Here is a 23,298-nt window from a genome sequence, read left to right as displayed (position 1 = left end):
TTATACCTTTTAATTTCCTTGCTTGCATATTGTTAAATAAATTGCTCTCACTGCTTGATTCAGGCTTGATTGGATCACTGGGTGTTAATTTGTATCAATATGTTTGTTTTCCTCTTTCACACGTCGGCTTTTCTTATTTTTGGTGTTCCACTATATTTTTGTGGAACTTTTGAGAACTCGAGTATTTCAAACTGTTGGGAATTGGTGCAGGCTTGAACATTTTTCATGAAGATTTGTGCGCTTAATCAATTGGCATGGACATAACTAATGTGTGCTAAATTTGCGATGAATTGATGCATTTACAATGTAAAGTTTCTATCCTCTTTTGTTTTTTTGCTTCTGTTTTGATTCAATTGAACTATTGGGTTTTAAAAAGGATTAAATATGGACGTCACTGAAATTGATCTCCACGTACCTGCAGCGTTTTGATCCAGGTTGGTCAGATAGTAGCGTCACGTGGTTCGTCGCAGAATAGCCCGATTTAGCTCCAGGGGGAGCTACTCATTGTAGATGTCCACTGATTTCAGCAGATGTTTGGCATGGTTCTGATTCGCTTTCAGTTTAGATAGGAACTGAGGTTGCCAGATTCTGATGAGCTCTTAGTTGCACGCAGCAGAAGCATTCGGAGACAGAGATCAGAAAGGTCGTTACAGAGATGTTACCGGGGCATATAGGAGGCCACCGTACTTTCCTCAATCCATTCCGGTGGTGCGTGTGAGAGACTTCTTGAAATATGTCTAAGTGGCGTTTGACCTGGGGTGGGTGCTCTTTTTGTTGCATGGTTTAGAACCCAGGTGAACGAGGTAGGCATTGAGGTTTGAATAATTTGGTTGTAGATTAGAGGTGATGGCATTGAAACTTTACACGCTTCTTTGTAATGTTAAAACCTGTAAATGGAGATACTCAAACTAATTAGAGTTGCATTATCGGCTGAAAAGTGGAATCTTTGTTATGATGCTCAACTTTCTAGCGAGATAAGGCAGATAGCCCGATCGATTTCGATTGATAAGATAGATGCATTAACACTGACCAAATAGTTGAAGTAAACAAACATTTAACAAGAACCAAATTTTATTTTGACTTATCTTTATTTTTTTTTCTTTCTTTCTTTCTTCATTGATTTTGTTTTATTATGGGAAGGTATAAGTTGAGTCAAATTTTATAAGTTGAGTCAAGGAGGGTCAAATATCTTAGTATTAATTTCTATGATAGATAACTCCTTTTGGATTATGGACCAGTTTTATTAAATTCATGTACAATTATACTCTCTGTTCACCAAAGACATGCTTTTGATAGGTCTAAAATTTGGGGATGATGGACTGTTCTTTCTCACTGAGAGCTTAGGCTACAACCAGGTTACTTCTTCTATGTGCTCAAAGAATCTACTCATCTGATTCTCTTCTTGATAGTTTCCCCATTTTCTGATTGCTATGTCAGAGGTTTGTCAATGTTCTTTTTCTAATTATTATTTTTTTCTTTTTTGAATTGCTTCAGGTTGCAAAAGAAGTGGATTTTTCTACTAATGATATAACTGAAGCTCGATTAAAATCTTTTGATGGTTTTCTTCAATCAAATATTGTACCAAAGCCACAACACCATAAACGGTGAAGGGAAGCGAGACAAATTTCAATAGCAAGTTTACACAAATAAAAAATAGCACTGGAAAGCGAACGTTTTACGTCAAAATTGGTAAGCCTCAATAGCTTAAACTTTAATTTATGATTGCTTTTTCTTAGGAACCTTATTAGTCCTAGGATGCTTTGAACTTTGGGAGGGGGTAACGTGGCGTTTTAACTTTGGTCTAATTTCTTTGTTGATTCCATTTTTCAATTGTTTATTAAAAATTCTTTAATAGTTGTTCGGAAGGAGAGAATGGTTCTCGATATTTATTCAATTCTAAAGGGTCTGTTCTTTCAGGTCCTTTAAAGCCTGTAATGTCACAAACCATATAGCTCTTCAGTTTAGTGATTGCGCTCCCATTTTTCTTTAAGGTACATACCTATTATAGACAAATGCCATTTAAAAAAAATGCATCGTTTTTATTTAATTTGTTTGATGTTGAGTCTGTGATTTGGTTGGGTCATATATTATCCAGTCAAAACTGCATAATAAAAAGGTTTTGTATTAAATTAAATTTAAAATTGCAACTTATTTAGAACTTAGGATTAATATGTAGGAAAGTTGACTATGATAATAACATAACTCCATTTTACAAACTGTTTTTGCACCAAGCCAAGAGGTAAAATCAACAAAAAAGGAAAAAAAACACGAAAAATTAAACCACCAAGAGCTACACCTCCCCTTCTAGCATTGCAAAAATGCACCCCTTTGCCAACAGTTAGTTTTATAAAAAAAAAGACTTTTTCCCCACCCCTCCCTCGCCTGCAATTCATTTTGTTTTGTCTTTATTTTTCCCAATTCATTTTACATCTGCTTAAGGGTAGCGGCATAGGAACCTTAAACAGTTTACATCTATCATTATATCATGATGTTGTTGTGATAGTACATCTCCTTTTTCTTATTGGTTATAGTTTATCCATTCTAAGTTGTTGTCCTCTTGAAATTGCATGTGATGCCTAGGTGCAGCGCTGGTTGGCAAAATTGTTGGTGTTACTTATTGTCGGTGCACTCGCTGCAAATCCATCTTATTCCTCAGGAGCGTGTCCATCAAAAAATGTAAGCTGTTTTGCATACTCACGTTGTGCCACAACTCAAAGTTTTTAATTAAAATGAAGGTCTTCTAGATGCTTGGTCGTTTAGCGGCATCATGCATTTTTATTTGTAGACAATGTGTAGGAAAGTTTACTGTTATAATAACATAACTCCACTTTACAAACTGCTTTTGCAGCAAACCAAAAGGTCAAATCAACCAAAAAGAAAAAGAAAGAAAGGATAAATTAAACTACCAAGACCTACACTTCCTCTTTGTCATTCGCAGACTGGCATTGCAAAGAAGCACCCTTTTGCCAACAGTTAGTTTTATAAAAAAAAAAATATTTCCACCCCCTCCCTCGACTACAAGGAGAGGGTCTCTCTCTTAATTAATAAGAACCTCACTAATTTTGTCTTGCTATTTCTCAATTCAGTTTACATCTGATTCAGGGTAGCGGCATAGGCACCTAAAACAGTTTACATCTATCATTATATCATGGTGCTTTTGTGATAGTACATCTACTTTTTCTTATTAGTTATAGTTTATCCATTCTAAGTTGTTGTTCTCTTGAAATTGCATTTAATGCGTTCGTGCAGCGCCGGTGGGCAACAAATTGTTGGTGCTATTTATTGTCGGTGCACTCGGTGCAAATCCATCTTATTCCTCGGGAATGGTTCAATAAAAAATGTAAGTTGTTCTGCATACTCATGTTGTTCCACAACTCAGAGTTTTTTTTTATTAACATGAAGGTTTTTTTGCATATGTAGTTTGATCTTGGTATTTGCATCGGCTATTGTTTTAGCCTGTTATACCACATCATGCAAAAAAGCAACTGTACTTTTCCTAACCGCATCTTCTTAGATATACTTTTCATTGAATTTCTTATCTACTTAAGGGCTTTGGTCAAATTTAATTTCTTTCTTCCTTCGTTCTTATTTTTTCCTCTTATCACTTTTTGTTTCCTTGGCATTCATCCTTATTTTGTTGCTCTTCATAACTGTACTCTTGATCGATTGGAAGCGCACACGGTCATAAGAGTCTTGGTGTCCCTTTGAGGGTGTTTTTTCATCCTGGGTTTGTTGTTTTGCATGCTCAAGTTGCTTATTTGAATTTGGTTAGTCATGTTAAAAGTGGCTACTAAACCTATTGTGTAGATGATAAAAAGAATCTAGGGATTAATGGTACCTAATTCGCCCATTGTATTCACTTTTTCGTTAGAGCCCTCCCCTTGAGTCATTTCAGTTTGCCAAATTTGTTGTTATTAGTTTGATTACGTTGTTTTTTATCCCATTGCTTGATGTAGCTGAAGCTACCCAATAATTGAATTAACAACCAAATGAACAGCCAGGAAGCTGTTGGGGAATTCTTCCATTGCTCAATGTAAGGAATGAGGGTGATATGATTAAATCAGATTCCACATGATTAACCTAATTGGACCACACTGGCGCTGTTCAATTGCGAATGGTTAACCTCAAGTAGTTTTAACATTACAGATCAACTCAGAGTTTTTAATTAAAATTAGGGTCTTTTTGCAAAATGTAGTCTGATCTTGATATTTGCATCGGCTGTTGTATGAGGTCGTCGTACCACACCATGCAAAAAACACCTGTACCCTTCTTTAACTAGGCAACAAGAAAAATATTTCGGTTTGATTTTTGTCTCTGTTCTATTTTCTAACCGCATCTTCTTAAATGTTCTTTTCATCGAATTCCTTATCTACTTAACGGCTTTGGCTAGATTTTATTTCTTTCTTCCTTCGTTCTTATTTTTTCCTCTTATCACTTTTTGTTTCCTTAACATTCATTCTTTTTTTGTTACTCTTCATAAATATACGCTTGATCGATTGGAAGCGCACAAGGTCATAGGAGTCTGGCTCTCCCTTTGAATGCGTTTTCCCCCAAAAAAGGACAAATTAAACCACCAAGAGCTACACCTCCTCTTTGTCATTCGTAGACTGGCATTGCAAAGAAGCACCACGTTTTCCTGTTTGTTTTTACGACATTTCTAACTTTCTTGACAAATTCCTTTACATTACGTTTCGATCTTATTACAACTTTAGGACAACTTTGGTTTCTTTCTCCTCACCTTTTTTAAGTTTTTTACTTCTTGGTTAGTTGTGGTTAGATTAACTCTTAATTTTGTGACTTCTCAGAAAAAGATGGCAGACCCGGTTGGAGGGCACCAGTTTCCTGAAATTGAGGTATACCGTATACGGTGCAATTTTTTCCCATGCCTTTGTTATTAGTGACGCTTTGCAATTTTATCTATCTCATTATAAATACTTTTAATGTGTTTTTGAGGTTGACATTACATTTTCACTGTTAAGGGGAGTGTGGAGATCTACCGGGCAACAGTACGTAACAAAATCCGAACTCAAATTGTCAAAGAAGTTGAGGTATGTGTATAATTCTTATCTCCGCCTTGCAAAGTGTTGTTCGATGCTAGCGTATCTTATCCCAGTTACTAACTCAACCGAAAAACTGCCTACTTTCTTTTTTTACCCATAGTCGGTCTTACATGTTCATCGATCAAGGGCGAGGGAGCAACTTCCATCTGAAGCGGTTAACGACATTAACGTACGTTTGTATTTTTTTACATCATATATTTTGTTAATTGTTTATTCCCTGCACATGTCTTTATTTTGTTTTGTTACCCATTATACACTTTTTGCCTTAAACTATTAATGAACCCATTGTGCGTGTGTCTTCTTCCCCGGTTTCTAAACACACAAAAATATATATTGGATTATTGTGTTGTTGTTAACACAATGTCTTATTACGACCATATCATGTTGTTTTCGATGCTACCAACTCTTATTCCGGTTATAGCGTTTCGTTTAAACTATGCTGACAATAATTAATTGCTATTCAAAGAACTGTGCAAACTCAAATGAAGCGGCACGAGTGCAGCTCCAACGCCAGCTTGCTCCAAGATTTGCTCCTCCTATGCTTTCTCGACACACCATTGCACAACGTGCTCGAAGAGAAAGAGAGCGTCTTTTGTCTTCATCCACATCTCATGGCATGCAACTATCATCTCAAGATATTTGCATCCATTTGAGCCCAATCGTGACACCAAACCGAAAAACACTTGCGTGTCGTGCCCGAAGCGACAGGGAGAAAATGTCCCGCCTTCCTAGGTCAACTTTAATTAAGTGTGCCTATGTGCCACCAAACACTCATCGGGATGCTTGCTACGCACCTATTGTTGGCGGTTCAGCATCAACACCGAATGAAAATCATAATAACAGGAAGAACAAAGTTTTCTGTTCCGCTCCAAAACCACGGCATTACACAATCACGCATTTGGTTAGGTCATCATCTAAAGGGGACTACACACGAGAGAATGACGTTCTATTCTGAGAAAAAATTAAGGATGTTGGCACCTTTGATCAACCCCTGTGTGTTAGTCAAAGAAGACCATCCTCCTCAAAATTCTTCAAGTACGTATTTTCTCTACTGTTCGGATTACCCGCTCAAAGCTTGGTACTATTTTGGAGAAAACTCATATACTAAATACTTTTTCATCTACAGTACCCAGTCTGAGCGATGCTACGAAAGAGCCAATTGTACGGCTGCAAATGCGTATGGGGAAGAAATGTGGAATCCATTTGATTCAGACTGCATTAGCGAAGGCGCTACAACAAATCTCCTAGCGAAACCATTGACTGATTTGCCAGAAGGACACCATTTTCTAGAACGGATGGATGTTTGTTGCCCACATTGTTCAACTTTTCACTGGATGGCTGAGAAATTGAAACAGTCATCCAAAAAAAACCCTAAATTTGGTATGTGTTATCTACAAGGAAAAGTCTAGCTACCATTGCTCTCGCCGTTACCACCTGCTCTCCACTCACTATATGAAGGAAATGATGGGCGCACAACCTCATTCCGTGAGCACATTCGTGCATATAATGCATGTAATGCTTTTACAAGCCTTGGTGTGGATCCGGACCAACGCGTATTGAGTAGACGTGGTCCACAGTCATTTGTCATCCATGGAGAACTCTACCATAGCATCGGGTCACTCCTGCCAGCTCTAGGTAGGGCTCCCATCTATTCACAACTTTACTTCTATGATGGAAACGAGGCTTTGAATCACCGTCTTCGTAGAAACCCTCAACTATCAAAGGACCTTTTGAGCATCATTCAGGACACTCTTATCCAAAACAACCACTTTTACAGGTTGTATATGAATGCTTTTGAGATTTTAAATGCAACTGATTCTGCAAATAACAACGTCCCAGCCCGCCTTCATTATAGCTCCGGGAGTGACCGTCGTCGCTACAACCTTCCGTCCACAACAGAAATAGCTGTGATTTTGCTAGGCGAGGGGAGTGCATTTGCTAGCATGCGAGATATTGTTCTTCGCTTGCGAGAAGGTGGGTTAGAAAGGATCAGTGAGTGTAACCCCGCATATTCGCCCCTCCATTATGTTCTTCTCTTTTCGCGAGGGGATCTCGGTTGGTCCCCTGACTTGCGTTAATGGAACGTCATTAACAATTGTCCCACCAATGTGCGCTTGACACAAGCGCAATACTATGCTTATTGTATGTTTGATCGCCCATCAGAGTATTCCCCTGTTTTGAACACGGGCGCCCTAGGCCAACAATTTTTAGTCGATGCTTGGGCTGCAACAGACTAGAACCGCGTGCATTTTCTTAGAGATCACCAAGCTGAGATTCGTGCAGAGTTGTACCAGGGATTAATAGATATTGCAGCACAGGAGCTGCATCTAGGTCAAGTTGGGCAACGTGTTATCCTGCCATCGTCTTATACAGGCAGCCCAAGGCATATATACGAGATTTACCAGGATTCAATGGCCATCACACGGTACAATAAACATCCGGATGTTTTCCTTACAGCAACCGCGAATCCGAATTGGCCAAAAGTTCTAATGGAGCTTAAGAGCCATCAAAAATCAACTGATAAACCCACGTTAGTTGCGCGTGTGTTTGAGATGAAGCGTAGAGCAATCATGGAAGAAATCACCAAGAAACACATTTTCGGTCGCGCGGTCGCACATGTTTACACCATTGAATTCCAAAAGCATGGTCTTCCACACATGCACACTCTCATATTCCTCCAACATGAAGACAAGATTCGTACCACTGAACAAGTCGATCAAATAGTTTCTGCTGAGATTCCCGATTCTGACACACAGCCGGCTCTCTTTCAAATAGTTATGAAATGTATGATTCATGGTCCGTGTGGTTCTGAAAATCCAAAAGCGCCCTGCATACAAGATGGTCATTGCAGGTTCCAATACCCGCGGGAATTTGCAGAGAAGACAACAATGGATCAAGAAGGATACCCGCTTTATATGCGTCGCAACACCAGCAGAGTGTACAAGCGCAAGAAATATAAAGTTACCAACCGCAATGTTGCTCCATATAATCCGTACCTATCTGAGTTGTTTGATTGCCACATTAATGTTGAGGTGTGTGCATCAGTTAGGGCAGTCAAATATATCCATAAATACATTTACAAGGGTTTTGACAAAACAACCATGGTGTTAACTGGAGCAAATGATGAGATACAACAATACATCGATGCGAGGTATATCGGCCCACAAGAAGCTGTATGGCGGCTTCTAGAGTTTAACATGCACCAAGAGGTGCCCAACGTTGTTCGCTTAGCAATACATTTGCCTGGGATGCATCGGGTTCTGTACAACCCAACCGAACCAATGGATGAAATTCTCGCTCGAGCTGAACATCAACAATCAACTCTAACCGCATTCTTCAAATGTTGTGCTGAAAATCCAAAAACCCACGAGTTAACTTATCTAGAAATGCCTGGAGCCTTCGTTTACAACAAGGGCTTCAAAAAATGGACCCCTAGGTGTCGAGGCAGTTGTTTTGCTATCGGTCGAATGTTTTTTGAAAAACCTAATGCCGGGGAGCGTTTTTATCTGCGCATGCTGTTAACTGTTGTTAAAGGGCCCACATCATTCGAGTCACTTAAATTGGTGGACGGTGTTCCATTCGGTACCTTCAAGGCAGCATGTATTGCGCGAGGTCTATTGGAAGATGATGAAGAGTGGAACCAATGTTTGCAGGAGGCATCTTGCATGCGGACTGGGTATCAACTACGCCGATTGTTCAGCATTATCCTAACAGAGTGCTCTCCAACATGTCCAGAAGTATTGTGGAACAAATTTGCAGTGAATATATGTGACGACCTTCCACACAGGATGAAAACTAAGTTTCTTATAGAGAATCCATCCGAGGGCCCGAAGTTACGGACTCACGGTTTTGTTTTGTTGGAACAACTCCTTCAAGAAAGTGGGAAGGATCTATCAAATTTCCCTGACATGCCCCTCCCACAGGAAAATTGGAGCCATGTAGTTGGAAACAAACTCATTTGGGAGCAGCAACAACTTCACCAGCATGGCCTACAAGAAGCAACGGATGCTAATATTAGCCGTCTCAATGAAGACCAACACAATGCTTTTAATGCAGTGACAGAATCCGTACACAATGGTCAAGGGAAGATATTTTTCTTGAATGGAGCCGCCGGTACAGGGAAGACATTTTTGTATAATACAATTGCAGCGTCATGTCGTTGTATTAGTAATATCATTATAATGGTGGCTTCCTCTGGAATTGCATCTTTGCTATTGTCTGGGGGTCGCACTGCTCACTCAACATTTAGCTTGCCCCTTAACGTCTTCAACGACACCATGTGTGGATTTTCCAAAGATTCATTGTAGGCCAGCCTTTTTAGAGAGGCAAAACTTATAATTTGGGATGAAGTCCCAATGCAACATAGATACTGCGTTGAAGCCGTTGATCGGTCACTTCAAGATATCTATGAAAACAAGAAAACTTTCGGTGGAATAACCGTTATCCTAGGGGGATTTCCGGCAAACGTTGCCTGTTGTACCAAAAGGGGCCCGTGAAGATTTTGTTGCTGCATCTTTGCGTAGGTCTCAACTTTGGAGGCATGTGCACGTTTTGCATCTGTTTCAAAACATGCGTCTGGACATGTCGGATCCAGATAACATAGACTTTGGAAGTTATCTTACGGAGGTAAATACTTATAACATCATTGCCTTTGAAATGTTTTTGGCGCAAATCTCAACGTTGAACTAAGCACTTTATTTTTAATTGATCGTGTAGATAGGAACAAATCCAGCTGAAACAGTTGAGCTGCAAAGTTGTATAGATCCCAAAGACCTCATTTTCTATGTATACCCTCGATTGGACGTGGAGGGCACGACCTCAGCAGAATTCCTCAGAGAACGTACTATTCTAGCTGCAAGAAACGATGATGTCAAGGATATTAATGATATGGCCTTGAGTTTGTTTCCTGGCGAAGTTATCGAATATTTGGCTGTAGATAAAGCTGTTGGTAGTGATTGTAAATCCCAGCCCACAAAAAAAAGGAAAACAAACAACTCAACTCCAAATGTTGCCGACTCTCAGTCTAAGAAAAGGCAGAACAGTGATAAGTCTCCTGCACCTGTTGGCGAATATCCAAGTGAGTTCCTCAACTCACTTGACCCATCCAGTTTACCTCCATTCAGACTCAAGTTGAAACTTGGGTACCCAATTATGTTGCTCAGAAACATTAGACCCAAAGATGGCCTTTGCAATGGAACACGGCTTATTGTTCTTCAATGTGCCCCTAAAGTGATTGAAGCAGTGATTATAACCGGGGAACATGCAGGCGAGCCAGCCCTTTTACCAAGAATCTCTTTGACACCTTCATCTACAGAGATGGCCATTCCAATGACACGCCGCCAATTCCAAGTTAGACTTGCGTACGATATGACAATCAATGAAGTATGTTGGGATAGATTTGCGAACTCCTGTATTCAGCCATGGCTAGTTATACGTGGCACTCTCCAGATGCACATCTTCAAAGAGAATCAGTGTAGTCCTTCCACCAAACTCTTCTAGCTGTACCACAAATATCGTGTACCCAGAAGTTCTGTTATAATCAACTTATGTTGAACTATCTTCGATTATTGTGGAAGTTGCTTAACTTGAAACACAGTTTGTGCCAGAGTTATTTTCTCAAAGACAAAACCATAAGAATTCTTTTTTATTCTGATTATCGTTTCATCATTTGTTTCATATCTATTATATATTAAGTATTGTTTCTTACACCAAGATGGTTTGTCGAACTAGGTAATCTATAGATATATTTTTATGCTTCTTAAATAATCTATTTGAAGCATTCTAAATTTTTCTTAAAAAGTTAATGGGGTTCTTGGTTTCATAATTTGGGATTTCTTTTTCAGTTTTTCATTGTAGTTAAGCAAAGGAAGCAATAGATTGGCAAACACGAGTATGGAGGGCAGAACTCACAGAAGGAAGGTTTGTACACCTACTTTCATATTCTATCACATGAACTTCATGTATAAGCTAGTATTACAACCTATAATCTCACAAGTCTTTCTCTCGTCCTCTCTTACTTCTCTCTCTCTCTCTCTCTCTCTTTTTCTCACCCTTCTTTCTTTTTATCCCCCTTTTTCCTCCATGGTCCCCTCTCCCTCCACGTATCGCGGCAGTTATCTTGCAGTTATGGTTCCGCTTTCCTTTCTCCACGTCTCGCAGCAGTTCCAGAACGGTTGGGATACCGCGGATCTGATCCTGTGCAACCTGTCTTCCCCAGCTCTACCGCATCCGGTCCCATAGTTACCACTAACCTCCTAGGTCATGTATACGTCCTATACAGATGCCCTCTCTCGATCTTATTGATGGTCTACGAACGACAATGGGGCCGAGAACTACCCTTTCTCGTTTCATACACCTTCCGCGGAATACTTCTCTTTCCTGACCCTCCCACTCTGTCCCCTTATCTTCTTTCGCCCAGCACGTGTTCCATGTGCTTTTTCTGTACTGCCACCTGTAAATACGGCGCACGCGCCTCATACTTTGCCCCTTCAAAAATTGAGACTATACGTGTCCCCATTTCCTTGGTTCTTTGTTGGTTAGTACCCTTTTGTTCCTGCCCCTTCAAATCCCGCTCAAACCTCTCTCTTCTCTCAAAACCCTCAAAACAGTAAACCCTCACCATCTCTTCAACTTCCTTTTCTTCAAATTCTTCCCTCACCTTCCCCTCGTCATTTCCTTCGGTAGCTCTCCAGCACGGTTTGGTTCTATGACCTCCATTGCCTTGGCCCTCTATCGTTACAGGTTTGTCTTACCCTTTAATTTGTTTTCCTTTCCTCTCATTATTTGTGTTATTCACTGTTTTTGGGAGGGTAGTTCCTCACTTTCTTCCTTTCTAAGATTGCGTATCTATCTTTTTGCAAACTTCCCTCTTAGCACTGTTTCCATCATGTCTTCATCGGAATGTGAGGCTATCTCCTCCACCCAATCCTCTGCCACCAAATCTGATAAATATGGATCCTCTACCCCTAGATCTAGCCATCACTCTGCGGACCGATCTGAATCCCCGGCTTCTGACTCTACCGATCCCACCGCTGTTCCATTTACTTCTGGTAGGAAACCTTCTCTGCCTCCACCGCTGTCCTACTACCGCATACCCAATCTAGATGCCGTTAAAGCCGCTTATGGCATACCTGGTGACATTATTCTCGAACACGTGTCTAGCGTCACCCACTTTCCTCACTTGGTACCACCGCGCCCCGGTTATCTCGTCGCTACTGTAGGACAGATAGCGGCTGGTCTGTGCTTCCCCTTGACTCTTCTTGACGTCGAGGTCTGTAACCATTTCAACATTCCTCCGTGCCAAGGCATAGGTAACTTCTGGCGTGTTATGTATGCCGCCAACCACTACAATGAGACTCACTCCCCCAAAATCCAACTCCGCGATATCCTTGCCCACTTCTATATAAAAAAAAGTACTAAACTGGGGAGTGTGGGATATCAATCCTTCTGCACTCGTCCACAAAAGAAATCTTTCCTTCTTCACATCACCACTTCTGACAAGGTGTGGCACCGCATCCGTTGTATGTAATGCGGTAGTTTTTATCCGCGGACCTCCCTTCGGAAGTTTCTCTGAGGCATCTCCATTTCCTAACAAGTGGTAAGTAAGCCTTTATGAGTCGCGGTATTTATGTCTCACTTGTCTTTAATTTGTCTTTATTCTTGGTGATGTAGGTTGGAGACCCGATTCGTGATCCCAGATATACAACGGTGTTTACTCTGAAATTTTCCAATCCCTTCGCGCAAACTAGGGAGTGCACAGTGCGAAGTCCTCGGCATTGATCCTGAAAAAGCCACTCCTCTCTTACTTGACCCTTCTCTAAAACACATTGGCAAATACCAAGGCCCCTTTATCGCCTCAAATTTCAAAGAAAGAAAGAAAGCCCAAACCATCCCCTCCTCAAAAAAGAAAGCGCCCGGCTTACAAGTCTTTCAACTATACCACCAAAATCTTTCATTCACGAGCAGTTGCCCAACGTGCCGCTGCTGCTAAGACTAAGACTACTACCGCGGACACTCTTCATCCTTCGTACTCTCGTGTTGCTGAGTGATAAGAGCCCAAAACTGTAGTTTTAACCCCTTAATAATTATACTGTTAGACCAATTATGTGAATAATAAGTAAGAGTTAATACTGATTAAGTGTTTTTTATGCATTTCAGGCTTCAAAGTCCATTATGTGCGAAATGTGCCATTTTAGCGAGATAAAGGAGCAAAAAGTTAGAACTTCGAATGCCATATCTTTGGACTCAGACCTCGGAATGAGGCCTACCTTATGTCAAAACGACCGGCTCGGGAAGAGCTTTCCAATGGTCCAAGCCTTGACCCAATCAGAGGAGCAGAAGTGGACGAAAAGTCTGTGGAAGCCAACTGCAGCTGAAGAGGCCTTTTTGGATTTGAAGAATTGGGTTTTGGGCCCGATTTCTCGCCCAAAACATGGCTCCAAGCCCATGCACGATTTTTGGATCTGAATGTATAAAACAAAAGCTTAATTCTTTGTTAATGGTAGATAAAATAGTAGAGAATTAGGGTAGATAGCTTAGAATAGAAAGTAGCCATTAAAATAGCTTCTAGATCTAGATTTAATTGTTTTATTTAATTAGTTTCAAATCCTTTATTAGATTAAACCTTTGGATCTTGTTCTTCAATTTGATTAGATCAATAAAGTAGTATTCTTTATCAATTTCGATTTTGTCAATTCCAATTCTAGATCTAATTTCAATTCATGTCCTTATTTCTAATTTAGTCATTAAATTAGATTTCATTATTGTTAAATTAAGTAAATTTCAATGCTTTATATTATGTTTAGTTTTAATCTAAATGGAAATGATTATGGAATGATTCAAGGCTAAACCTCCATTAGAGGGGGTTGTGAAGCCTTGATGAAAGCTTGATTCGATTATCGTAAAGAGTCGCCGATTTTCTATTCCACTCTAGAAATGATTAGTTCACCATGAGAATGGGTTTAATTGTTCACATGCTAGTTATGAATTGGTAGAAATGCCATGTATAATTAGGGATTAGGAATAACCAATTGTTCTCGGGAAGCGATTCAATTCGGATTACGATTAATTCGTCGTTAGTGGATTAAGTTGAGTTAAGGTGGAATCAATCCCCTCTAACTCCTTATCATAGAATCAACGTAGCCTTCCCATAATTATTTAGATAATCGACTAGTTGATCTTGTGGGTAGTTGCATCGTAGTATAATTCCTTCAGAAAAACTCTCATAGACTTAAAACGACTAGTTAGATTAGAAAACATCCATGCTAGAGCACTAGGAGTGGAACGAACTTATCTACTCCACTATATCTCATAGGATTGAGAGTAGAAATCTTTGATAATTAGTAAAATTATAAGTTTAGTTTACTTACATAGTGAATCAATAGTTCATTCAGAGGTAGACTATTCATTTTACTCTTATCAAAATGGGCTATGCCATCTTAGTTGCACTTTAGTATTGTTTTCATAATAGAATTAGTAATTTTAAGTCCCATTTCACCCACCCACCCTTGTTTGATTCATACCGTGGTTGCGTTTCAGTTTTGGAAAAATTCGAGAAAATATAATCGAAGGCCACGCTTCAAAGAGAGCGACCCGCTATGTTCTTGGAATTTGATCAATACACCGAGCGACCCCGCTAAGTTACTGGACTTTCGAATTTACATAGAGCGCCAGCATAAGATAAAGGCCGCTCTTAGAAATTTCGGATTTCCACAGGTTTGCTTGAACTTCGAGTTGTCAAGTTTTTCAGTGTTTTATTCTCTTATATACACCGAACACGCTGCATACAAGACGCTATTCATAAGCGAAGCAAGGACCTTAATCGGTATTCCTTTCTTCCACACCTCGCGATCTCCTCGTTAGAGGTTTATACTAGTACATCAGAATTGTTTGGAGTGTTGCATGTTTAGTTAAGCTCGACTTAGCCTTGCATGAGATTAAGGTTTGGCGAACAAAACACCTAACGTAAATACACAACAACATCAACAAACAAGTCTATCTAGTATACCACAAACTACACCTCTAGCTACTATATCACACACACCACCGATATAATGGGGAAGAAAGAGAGACTCCTCTCTCGGACTTCTACAAAGCCTTGGCGATAGCCCCAAATCTTGCATCGTTCTAGCGGACCTACCGGGGATTTCAGAATCCCTCCAAATATTTTAATTTGTTACCCGTGTTTCATGGTTTAGACCATGAAAACCTTACCAAAGACACGCGTAGGATTGAACAAGTCTTAACAACATTCCACCATCCTACGGTTGGTAACGGAACAAATTAAATTAAGGGTATTCCCTTTCACCTAGCCCGATAAGGCGGCGTCTTGGTTAACCGCCCAAAGCCCTAATTCTCGTGGACTCGTGGGCTAAACTTGTTCAAATTTGTTTATGGAACATTTTACCCACCCCTAAAGACGGATGAGATGCTTTCCAAGATTCATTTCTTTTTCGACAAAATCCTCATGAATCATTTTTGAGGCTTGGAATCGTTTCACCGACCGCTTATAGAGTGTCCACACCATAACTTAGCAAAAGACACGTTAGTTCGTGTTTTTCAAAGGACTTCAAACATCACCATAAAGAAGTCCTTGACATAATGAATGGGGGTAGTTTCTTAAGTAAAGGAGCCTCTGAGGCTTATAAATTTTTAGAGGATCAAACTAAGCTTAAATAACAACTGGGGGTAGTGATGATATCCCCGCCCCGGCTAGTTCTTCTTCCACGATTAAGGCTACCGGTATGTTTGAGGTTAAATCGGATCCCGAGCTTAAAACTCGATTGAATCCCTCACTAAAAAGGTAGATGCCATTTTACGTACAACAAAAGCCAATCCCCGTTATGAATGTAAATTCAAATCCATGTAGTTTTCTGTTGGAGTCCCGAGCATCCCGATTCCCATCGTCCCTATAGCCTATGAACAGGCTTGTTCCATTAATAGTGAACCTAACGCCGCGGAGACAAAATCCCAACTTCGGTTGGAGAAATAACCAACAAGTCACACCTCGCGGTACAATAATCAATATGTTAGGCCACGCAAAGCTTTAACCAAGCCCCACCAAGACAAGGATAGTGGTCGGGGTAATTTTAATAATTATAACAACCAAGTGCAACCTCGACAAGGTCAAGCACAAGGTCAAGGTAATTATAATAATTATAATGCTAATAGAGGTATCGTTCCGTAAATAATAACTATCAAAATCCACCAATAAATAATTCACGGAAATAGTTCCAAAGAATAACACCCGTGAACACTACACCCACCCAACCGATCGCCTTGACACCTTCATACAAGTGAGCCAAAACTTTTCCAAACCATGGCTCAATCTAACCAAAGCCTTTCTACAATCCGTTAATAATTTAACCCAACGGTTGGCTCAAGATAAAGCCCAACCCAAAGGTGTGTTTCCGTGTAACGCATAATACCTAATCCTAAAACAACAAACACAACCTTTGAGGTCACCGATAATACTAGTAATGAATATGAAAATGTAGGTGAGATAAATGCCATCACCACTCTCCGCTCCGGCAGAGTGGTTGATAACAAGGTAACTATGCCTATAGTTACCCCACCAATAGCAACTACACCGCTATTTTACTAGATACGAAATAGAAACTCAAGAGCCTACCACCGTAGAGGTACCGCCACAACACAACCTAAGAAACATAAAGCCACGTTAAACATCCAGTGATACCATTGCTAAATATAGACAGAAACCACCGTTTCCACAAAAATTAGCCATGTTAACTAGGGATACAAATTACGAGGAGATTAGGGGACGTTTTCAAGAATCTAACTATAAACCTTCCCTTCCTCGAAGCTATTAAAAGCTACCATATCATGCTAAGTTTCTTAAGGAATTTTGTACTACTAGGCGTAAGATAAATATACCAAAAGACGCCTTTTAACGTAACAATTCCCAACCTTATCTGAACATAATGGAATTGTTAAGTACAAGGACCCCGGTCGCCCCATCAGCATAATGCACCTTAGGAGATTCCTATACGACGACGCGTTATTAGACACGGGGCTAGTGTTAACTTACTCCCATTTTATTTGTATAGACAAATAGGTCTAGACAAGATGCAACCCACTAAAATGACGTTTGCAATTAGTCGATCGGTCTATTAAGTATCCTAAGGGTGTAGTCGAAAATGTGTTGGTAAAAGTTCGGATTTCTACTATCCGGCTGATTTTGTAGTCCTCGATACGTTAAGTCGCTAACGACTCGTCCCGATTATTTTTAAGGCGCCCTTTCCGGCAACCGCCAACGCGCCATTAATTGCCGTGGATGGTTCAATGTCCATGTCTTTTGGCCATCTTTGTTGAAGTCAATGTTTTAAAACAAGGACACACGATTACCCGATTCGCCTATGGATGGACAGGTTAGCATGATCGAGAGCTTTGCTCGAGATTATTTCAACAACACGTTCCCCGATAGTCATATGCCCAAAATTCTTTCCTTTGGAAAGTCAGACTCCAATATTTCCATTCCTACACTAGTCGATACACATATTATTGATGAGGACGGGATAGATGACTTTCTCAAAGATGTAGAGGACTACCATAGTAATGTGGATATAACCAATCTTGATAAGGAATTTGATGAGTTTCTTCGAGTAGGTGACAATTCACCCTATCAAGAACTAACTTGCACAACATCCACCTCGATTCCCCTCCTTCCACCCTTTCAAAGGAATCTCGAAGTTTGCACTCGATCCTTTTGTTTCTCCCCCGTGGCTTCATAATTTTTAAATCCTCCTAGCAAACAGATACTTCGAAGGACAAACTATTTGACACCTTCATTTTCAGAATTGAGACAGCCCCTACACACACAATGAATGAAGTTCGATTGCCAAAACCACATCCTCATCAGGCATGTGTCGCTGTCTTTCTAAAACTTATCCATATCCACCATATCCTCCACAACCATTCACTTTTTCCACACTTATTTACTAAAACACCCACGATTCAAAAATGAAAAGAAGGTGCATGATAAGTTACACAATAGGGTTATCCCGACTTCGTTTGGATTCCACTAGGTCGGTCGAGGGAAATCTTGGTGCTTCATTGTGTTTGGATATTTTTTCTGTGATATTTATTTATGGAATGATCCACAACTATTTCGGTTGTTGATATATGATCAACTGCATGTTCATACATATGTTTTAGATAAAGTCTTGAGTATCTGACTATAAACGACTCAAATTTTTGTGTTGGTGCATTTCCTTTCATTCCAATATATTGGTGAGTGCACCATTAAGGTAACCGGGCCCTCCCTATGGAGTGTGTGGCTGTAAGTACCGGATCCTAAGTCCACGGTTCACATAGTTCACGTTTTCCACTCTTGCATGTTTTTCTCGGATTTTTGAGTCATGTTTTCTATGGTGTGAATTATGTCTTTATTGCTTATTGTTTTTTCTTCTAAAAAATAAATAAAAAATAAAAAAATAAAAATAAACATAGTAATCTAGGAAGTCTCGAATCGACTCTAAAAGACCATCGCTAAAAACAAATTTTCTAAGCTTCTTCACAAAAAAAAATTTGTTTGGGGTGGGTGTTCGTGTTTCCGCACTAAAATGTTTTATGTCCCATTAGAGTTGCTTAGGCCGTTTTATTGTATTACGATTCGGATTGACATGATCTATTTAGTTAGATTTCATTCGTTCGCATAACTTACGTCATGCACGCACTTCGAGGCATTTTCCACTATCTCGTATGTCATCCGAAGTCGGAATAGAGTGTTTTATGGATCATTGGATAGGAAACTCTCTCCTGATCATTTCCATATCTCATTCGCAAAAATCGGACATGTAACGAAGCGGGAATTTTGATTTGAAATTCACGAAAAAAAAATCGAAAAAATCGAAAATTTCGATTTTTCATTCAACAACCCAACCAGCGCACATGGAGAGGCGCTTTTACCTTCTTTTTTAGCAACAGTTCATCATTTTCATCTTCCACCGCCATTAACAAACCTCCAAACCTAGAAAATAAAAATTAAAAAGAAATACCATAAACCCACGCCAAAAATCAAATCCCAACCCCAAATCGACTTCAAACAACAACCACCACAAACCCCACCGATTTATACCAAGAAAACCACCGAAATTTATAAAAATTGGTGCTGCGCCGCCACCACTCCATCACCACCACTGTTCTTTAGGTCGGTCAAGCTAATCCACCACCACCACATCAGATTTAGACCCTCACTCCATTCCAAACACTAGATGGCTCAACGCCGAATCATACCGGAGCAAGTTTTCACTGCCGACCATTTCGCGCCGTTTTACGGTGACGAAATGGCTAGTAGAGACTGGAATAGTCTCTGGTACTCGACCGAAGACTTCTACCACGAAGACTTGGTCCGACGATTCTACAACACTAGGGAGTTGGAGGGGAGTAGGATTTTTGTGATGGTCAGGAAGAGAAGCGGAGTTGACTACGGGTTGTTACCGAGATTCTAGGCATTCCGCCTAGAATCAATCTGGATGCCACTTTACAGGATCCTCAGTTTGACGGGGTAGAGCCGTTGATGGGCGTTACTGTCATCAATGGGAGTTACAATCCAAACTCCCATTGTTCGCCAGCATCCCCGGGACCAACCAACCGGCTTTCGCTGGATTGGTCGGAATGTCCTAGGCAAGGACAAGGTCAGTGACATCGGTCTGACCTGCCTCCACGTCCTATGGGTACTCCAGGAGCAGAAGTATGATTTCTGCATCCTGCAGTTTTTGCTGAACATTATTAGGGGGTTCGGAAGGTCTTTGGCACCTCTCCCTGTGCTTATTACTAAGATCATGCTGAAGATGAAAGCAACTCCTGCATCTGAGAGGATTTACATTACCCTGCACCGTAACCCGCGTATCTATAGGGAGTGTGCCCAACAAGTATGGAGGAGGGCTGAGGATAGAGAGGAAGAAGAAGAGGAGGCTGGGGGACAGCAGGATGATTCGGAGGAGGATGAGGAGGATGGCACTTGCTTTGATACGGATGCCTTCCAGAGGTGTTGGTCTGATGCTGAGCGCATGACTATGCTTCATAGGGGCATCGTTCACTCAAACACTCTCTCGGAGACCTCCGGACTCGACAGGCCACCATTCATCACAACTTCGAGATCCGCACCTGAGGGAGGATGAGAGATGGGAGAAGGCAGGGTCGAGATGGAAGCCCAGCGCCAGTTTAGAGTGGATATGCTAGCACGCTTCCCACCTCATACGGACTCGCCTCGAGGACACAGCCTACGAGGCATGAGCGCCGCCGACGGCGATCCATCGCTGCCGGACCTTCCGAGCCCGAGGAGCCACCACTAGAGACTGTGCCCTCAGCCACCACTGGCGAGGAGTTTAGAGAGGATGAGGAGTGATAGTGGTAGTTATTTTTGTTTTATAAGTTGTTGTTTTTATTTATTTTTGTTGTTTTTATTGTAATGAAATTTTTATTCTCGTAATTTGAATTTTGTAAGTGAAAGGACCTCCGAATGAAAATTATAATATAAGGGGTTATTTTCAGTATGTGTGCTTGTTTCATATTGATCCCACCTTCCCAACTTGTTTGGGGGTGGTTTTATCATTTCAAGCTGTATTTTTTTATAAAACCCTAGTGTTAGAATTCATCATGCGAGGAGTAAGGTGAAAATATGGAGTTTAGGCCTATCTATGATTGAGAATCATTGTAGGATGAAATCTAGATTAAATAGGTACATTCAATCATAAAATCCAAATAAGAGATACCGGGTTTGAATTAGAATCCGTGATATGAGTTGTTTCCGCTGAAGTTTGGAAATTTTAGGATTTCCTAAACCGCCAGAATTAGTTTTGGCAACTTTTCCGATCCATTCTAGCAACTTTAAACCTATATAAACTTGATACAATCTACCCTCACAACTCACACTACACCTAAACCCCATCACTCACCCCTTCACACCCGCGATTCCCACGCTTCGCCTCCATTTTCACAAAATCGCAACTCGCTTCTAGTTGAAGGGCTCTACACTTCACGTCGAAAAATTTGCTCAGAGCGCCGCTTCAAGTCAAGCGCGACCGCTTAAGTTACCGGAATTTAAAATACAAAAGCGCCACGCTCTAGTTTGAAGCCACCGACTACCGACTCGGGACCAGAAAAATTTCAGTTTGTCGCGTTGTGCGTCAGCCCGGTCGCTTTTGCAGCTATTCCGTAACGTAGTTTTGAGATGACATCTCCCATAATAATACCGAACAGTCTTTTCAAGATTTGTTCCAAAGCACTACTTACGGTGCTTGGTTTCATGAGGTGATCACATACGTTGGTCGGGAACCTCTTATGGTAAGACCCGGCTGAACTTTATTCTCCAAAGACTTGCATCTTATTTTTATAATAACGCATTTTCTTTGAGAGACCGGATGGAGAACAAGTGTTCTCCATCACCATTGGATGAACCAATGGAAATTACCGTGTTCTTGCTAGCATTTGTTCTTGGACTTGCTATGCCCGGCCGAGATACAAGACCCATGGTGCTATTGGGTCGAAAATATGCATGTCTATACTTATGAGTCTTTGCACGAGGCTTATGGGGCGTGCATTTTTCAGATTGAGGACCAAGGGGACTATAACGTTGTTCTTGGTAGCCCGGTCCATGAACATAGGAACTGTTATGTTTTGGATTATGCTAAACATTTTAGGGGAATGGCGCTTTTTCTTTTCCGTGAATGACGCCACTTGCGCCGTTTTCCTTGCTTTTAGCCAATGGACGCCGGTTCTATGACCTTCCCGTGACTTTGATGTCTAGTTTAGCATGAGCCCATACCATGAGGCATAAGTACCTTCTTATGCCCTGTTCTAATTTCAATGATTATGCTATATTTCTTTCCTGCTTTTTGTACACGCTTTCACGGATTGGATTAAGGTAGACACGGTGCGAATTCCACCAATAGTATTATTCGATCTTTCCGCAATGACTTGGCATGGGTGGCGGATACAACCTCACCAAGTTGCACCCTACACCCCATCAGACCAAGTGGCACTTAATAGGTTAGCAACCATAGATGATAAATGGCGTGAAGCCCGCAAATTATCATAGCATGGCAGATCGCAAAGGAACCTCACTTCTTTATAGAAGTAGAGGATGACTAAGATGACTTAATAACAACGGGAGTGGAGGTAAGTTTTAGTTCTTGTTAGTGTCTGCTTATGTCCCAAGCAATTTAATTAGGTTAACCCCATAATGGGTAGAACTCTTATAGAGTTGTGTCAGTTTTTATTTCCTATATTAGTACGTTCTAACTTTGTTTTGCAGATGTTCCTGAATTTCACGCGTTTCAATGGTATTTTTCCTACCCTCTTTATTTAAATGCTTTGAGGACAAAGCATGCTTTTTGTTTGGGGGGCATAGAAACACGGTAATTAAGACATCCGTTATTTATATAGATAGACATAATATGCATTTGTTTTCTAGTTAAAATTTCAAAAATTTAAAATTATAAATAAATAAGTCATGCTATACACTTAGGAATATTGGTATTGTTTCTTTCTCCATGCTTTTAACAATCTAGAAGTCTCACATAGTCGCTTTGATCGTAATAATTGTTAGAAACTTAGGTTAATACGTAGGTAATAATCTTTGCATCTATCTATAAATATATTACATGAGTATCTATGATTGTTAGTGAAGAAGTTTCAAATCTAGGCTAGAGTACTTATTCTACAAATCCTGTGAGAATATAGCCTAAAGCTTTATATGAAATAAACATTTGAGAAATGACACAAGGGAGAAGTAAAATCCGGATAGAGAAATCACACGCCCACTTGCTTGATCACTAAACCATATCCTAAGTGAGAATTTAGGCCGCTCTTTGGATCGATATAGCCGTAAATTCAAACCTATGAATTATTTTCCGCTAGTCGCCACTCGAACCTTTCATTAGCCCTTCCATAAACCACAATTCCTTTACCCCGTTACAAAACAAAAAAAAAAAAAAAAAAATAAATCAACCTACCCAATTTAGAATAAGTCCGAGAATAGAATGAGTGAAGAAAGAAGAAGAGAAAAAACCGCGGTAAACAAAAAAAATTGTTAGTTGCTTCGTAAAATAAAGAAAAGAAGTTTCCATCCAAAGAAAAGAAAAATAGAAATAAAATAAAACTCCAAAAAAAAAAAATAGAATAAAAGGGAGTCAAAAGCCAAAGAAAAGAAAAAGAAAAATATGGCTAAGGATGGAAACAAAGTATAGAAGCAAAAGAAAATAACAAGGTTTTTCTA

The 23,298-nt window shown here is 40.3% G+C and overlaps 2 protein-coding genes across 2 annotated transcripts; both read left to right on the top strand.

Moving 5' to 3' along the window:
* The first annotated feature begins 4,811 nt into the window (after positions 1-4,811).
* On the top strand, positions 4,812-9,367 carry LOC147510505 (uncharacterized). The gene is made up of 4 exons (XM_086598159.1): positions 4,812-4,853; positions 4,980-5,048; positions 6,470-7,052; positions 7,344-9,367. The coding sequence occupies exons 1-4, from the start codon at positions 4,812-4,814 to the stop codon at positions 9,365-9,367; spliced, it is 2,718 nt and encodes a 905-aa protein (XP_086454285.1).
* A 262-nt stretch (positions 9,368-9,629) lies between these two features.
* On the top strand, positions 9,630-10,559 carry LOC147510504 (uncharacterized). The gene is made up of 2 exons (XM_086598158.1): positions 9,630-9,686; positions 9,777-10,559. The coding sequence occupies exons 1-2, from the start codon at positions 9,630-9,632 to the stop codon at positions 10,557-10,559; spliced, it is 840 nt and encodes a 279-aa protein (XP_086454284.1).
* The last annotated feature ends 12,739 nt before the right edge of the window (positions 10,560-23,298 follow it).

The sequence above is a fragment of the Coptis chinensis genome, chromosome 3, assembly GCF_015680905.1.
Source record: "Coptis chinensis isolate HL-2020 chromosome 3, ASM1568090v1, whole genome shotgun sequence".
Classification (NCBI taxonomy): domain Eukaryota; kingdom Viridiplantae; phylum Streptophyta; class Magnoliopsida; order Ranunculales; family Ranunculaceae; genus Coptis; species Coptis chinensis.
The sequence above is the reverse complement of the archived record's forward strand: the minus strand, read 5'-3'. Positions and strand labels throughout refer to the sequence as shown.

What these genes read in the sequence shown, in the direction of transcription:
- LOC147510505 (XM_086598159.1), top strand. Translation starts at nt 4,812, where the DNA reads ATGGCAGACCCGGTTGGAGGGCACCAGTTTCCTGAAATTGAG. An exon ending in AAATTGTCAAAGAAGTTGAG is followed by an intron (nt 5,049 to 6,469) that starts GTATGTGTATAA and finishes GGAAAAGTCTAG; the next exon opens with CTACCATTGCTCTCGCCGTT. An exon ending in AGGTGGGTTAGAAAGGATCA is followed by an intron (nt 7,053 to 7,343) that starts GTGAGTGTAACC and finishes AGATTCGTGCAG; the next exon opens with AGTTGTACCAGGGATTAATA.
- LOC147510504 (XM_086598158.1), top strand. Translation starts at nt 9,630, where the DNA reads ATGCGTCTGGACATGTCGGATCCAGATAACATAGACTTTGGAAGTTAT. An exon ending in TTGGAAGTTATCTTACGGAG is followed by an intron (nt 9,687 to 9,776) that starts GTAAATACTTAT and finishes TTGATCGTGTAG; the next exon opens with ATAGGAACAAATCCAGCTGA.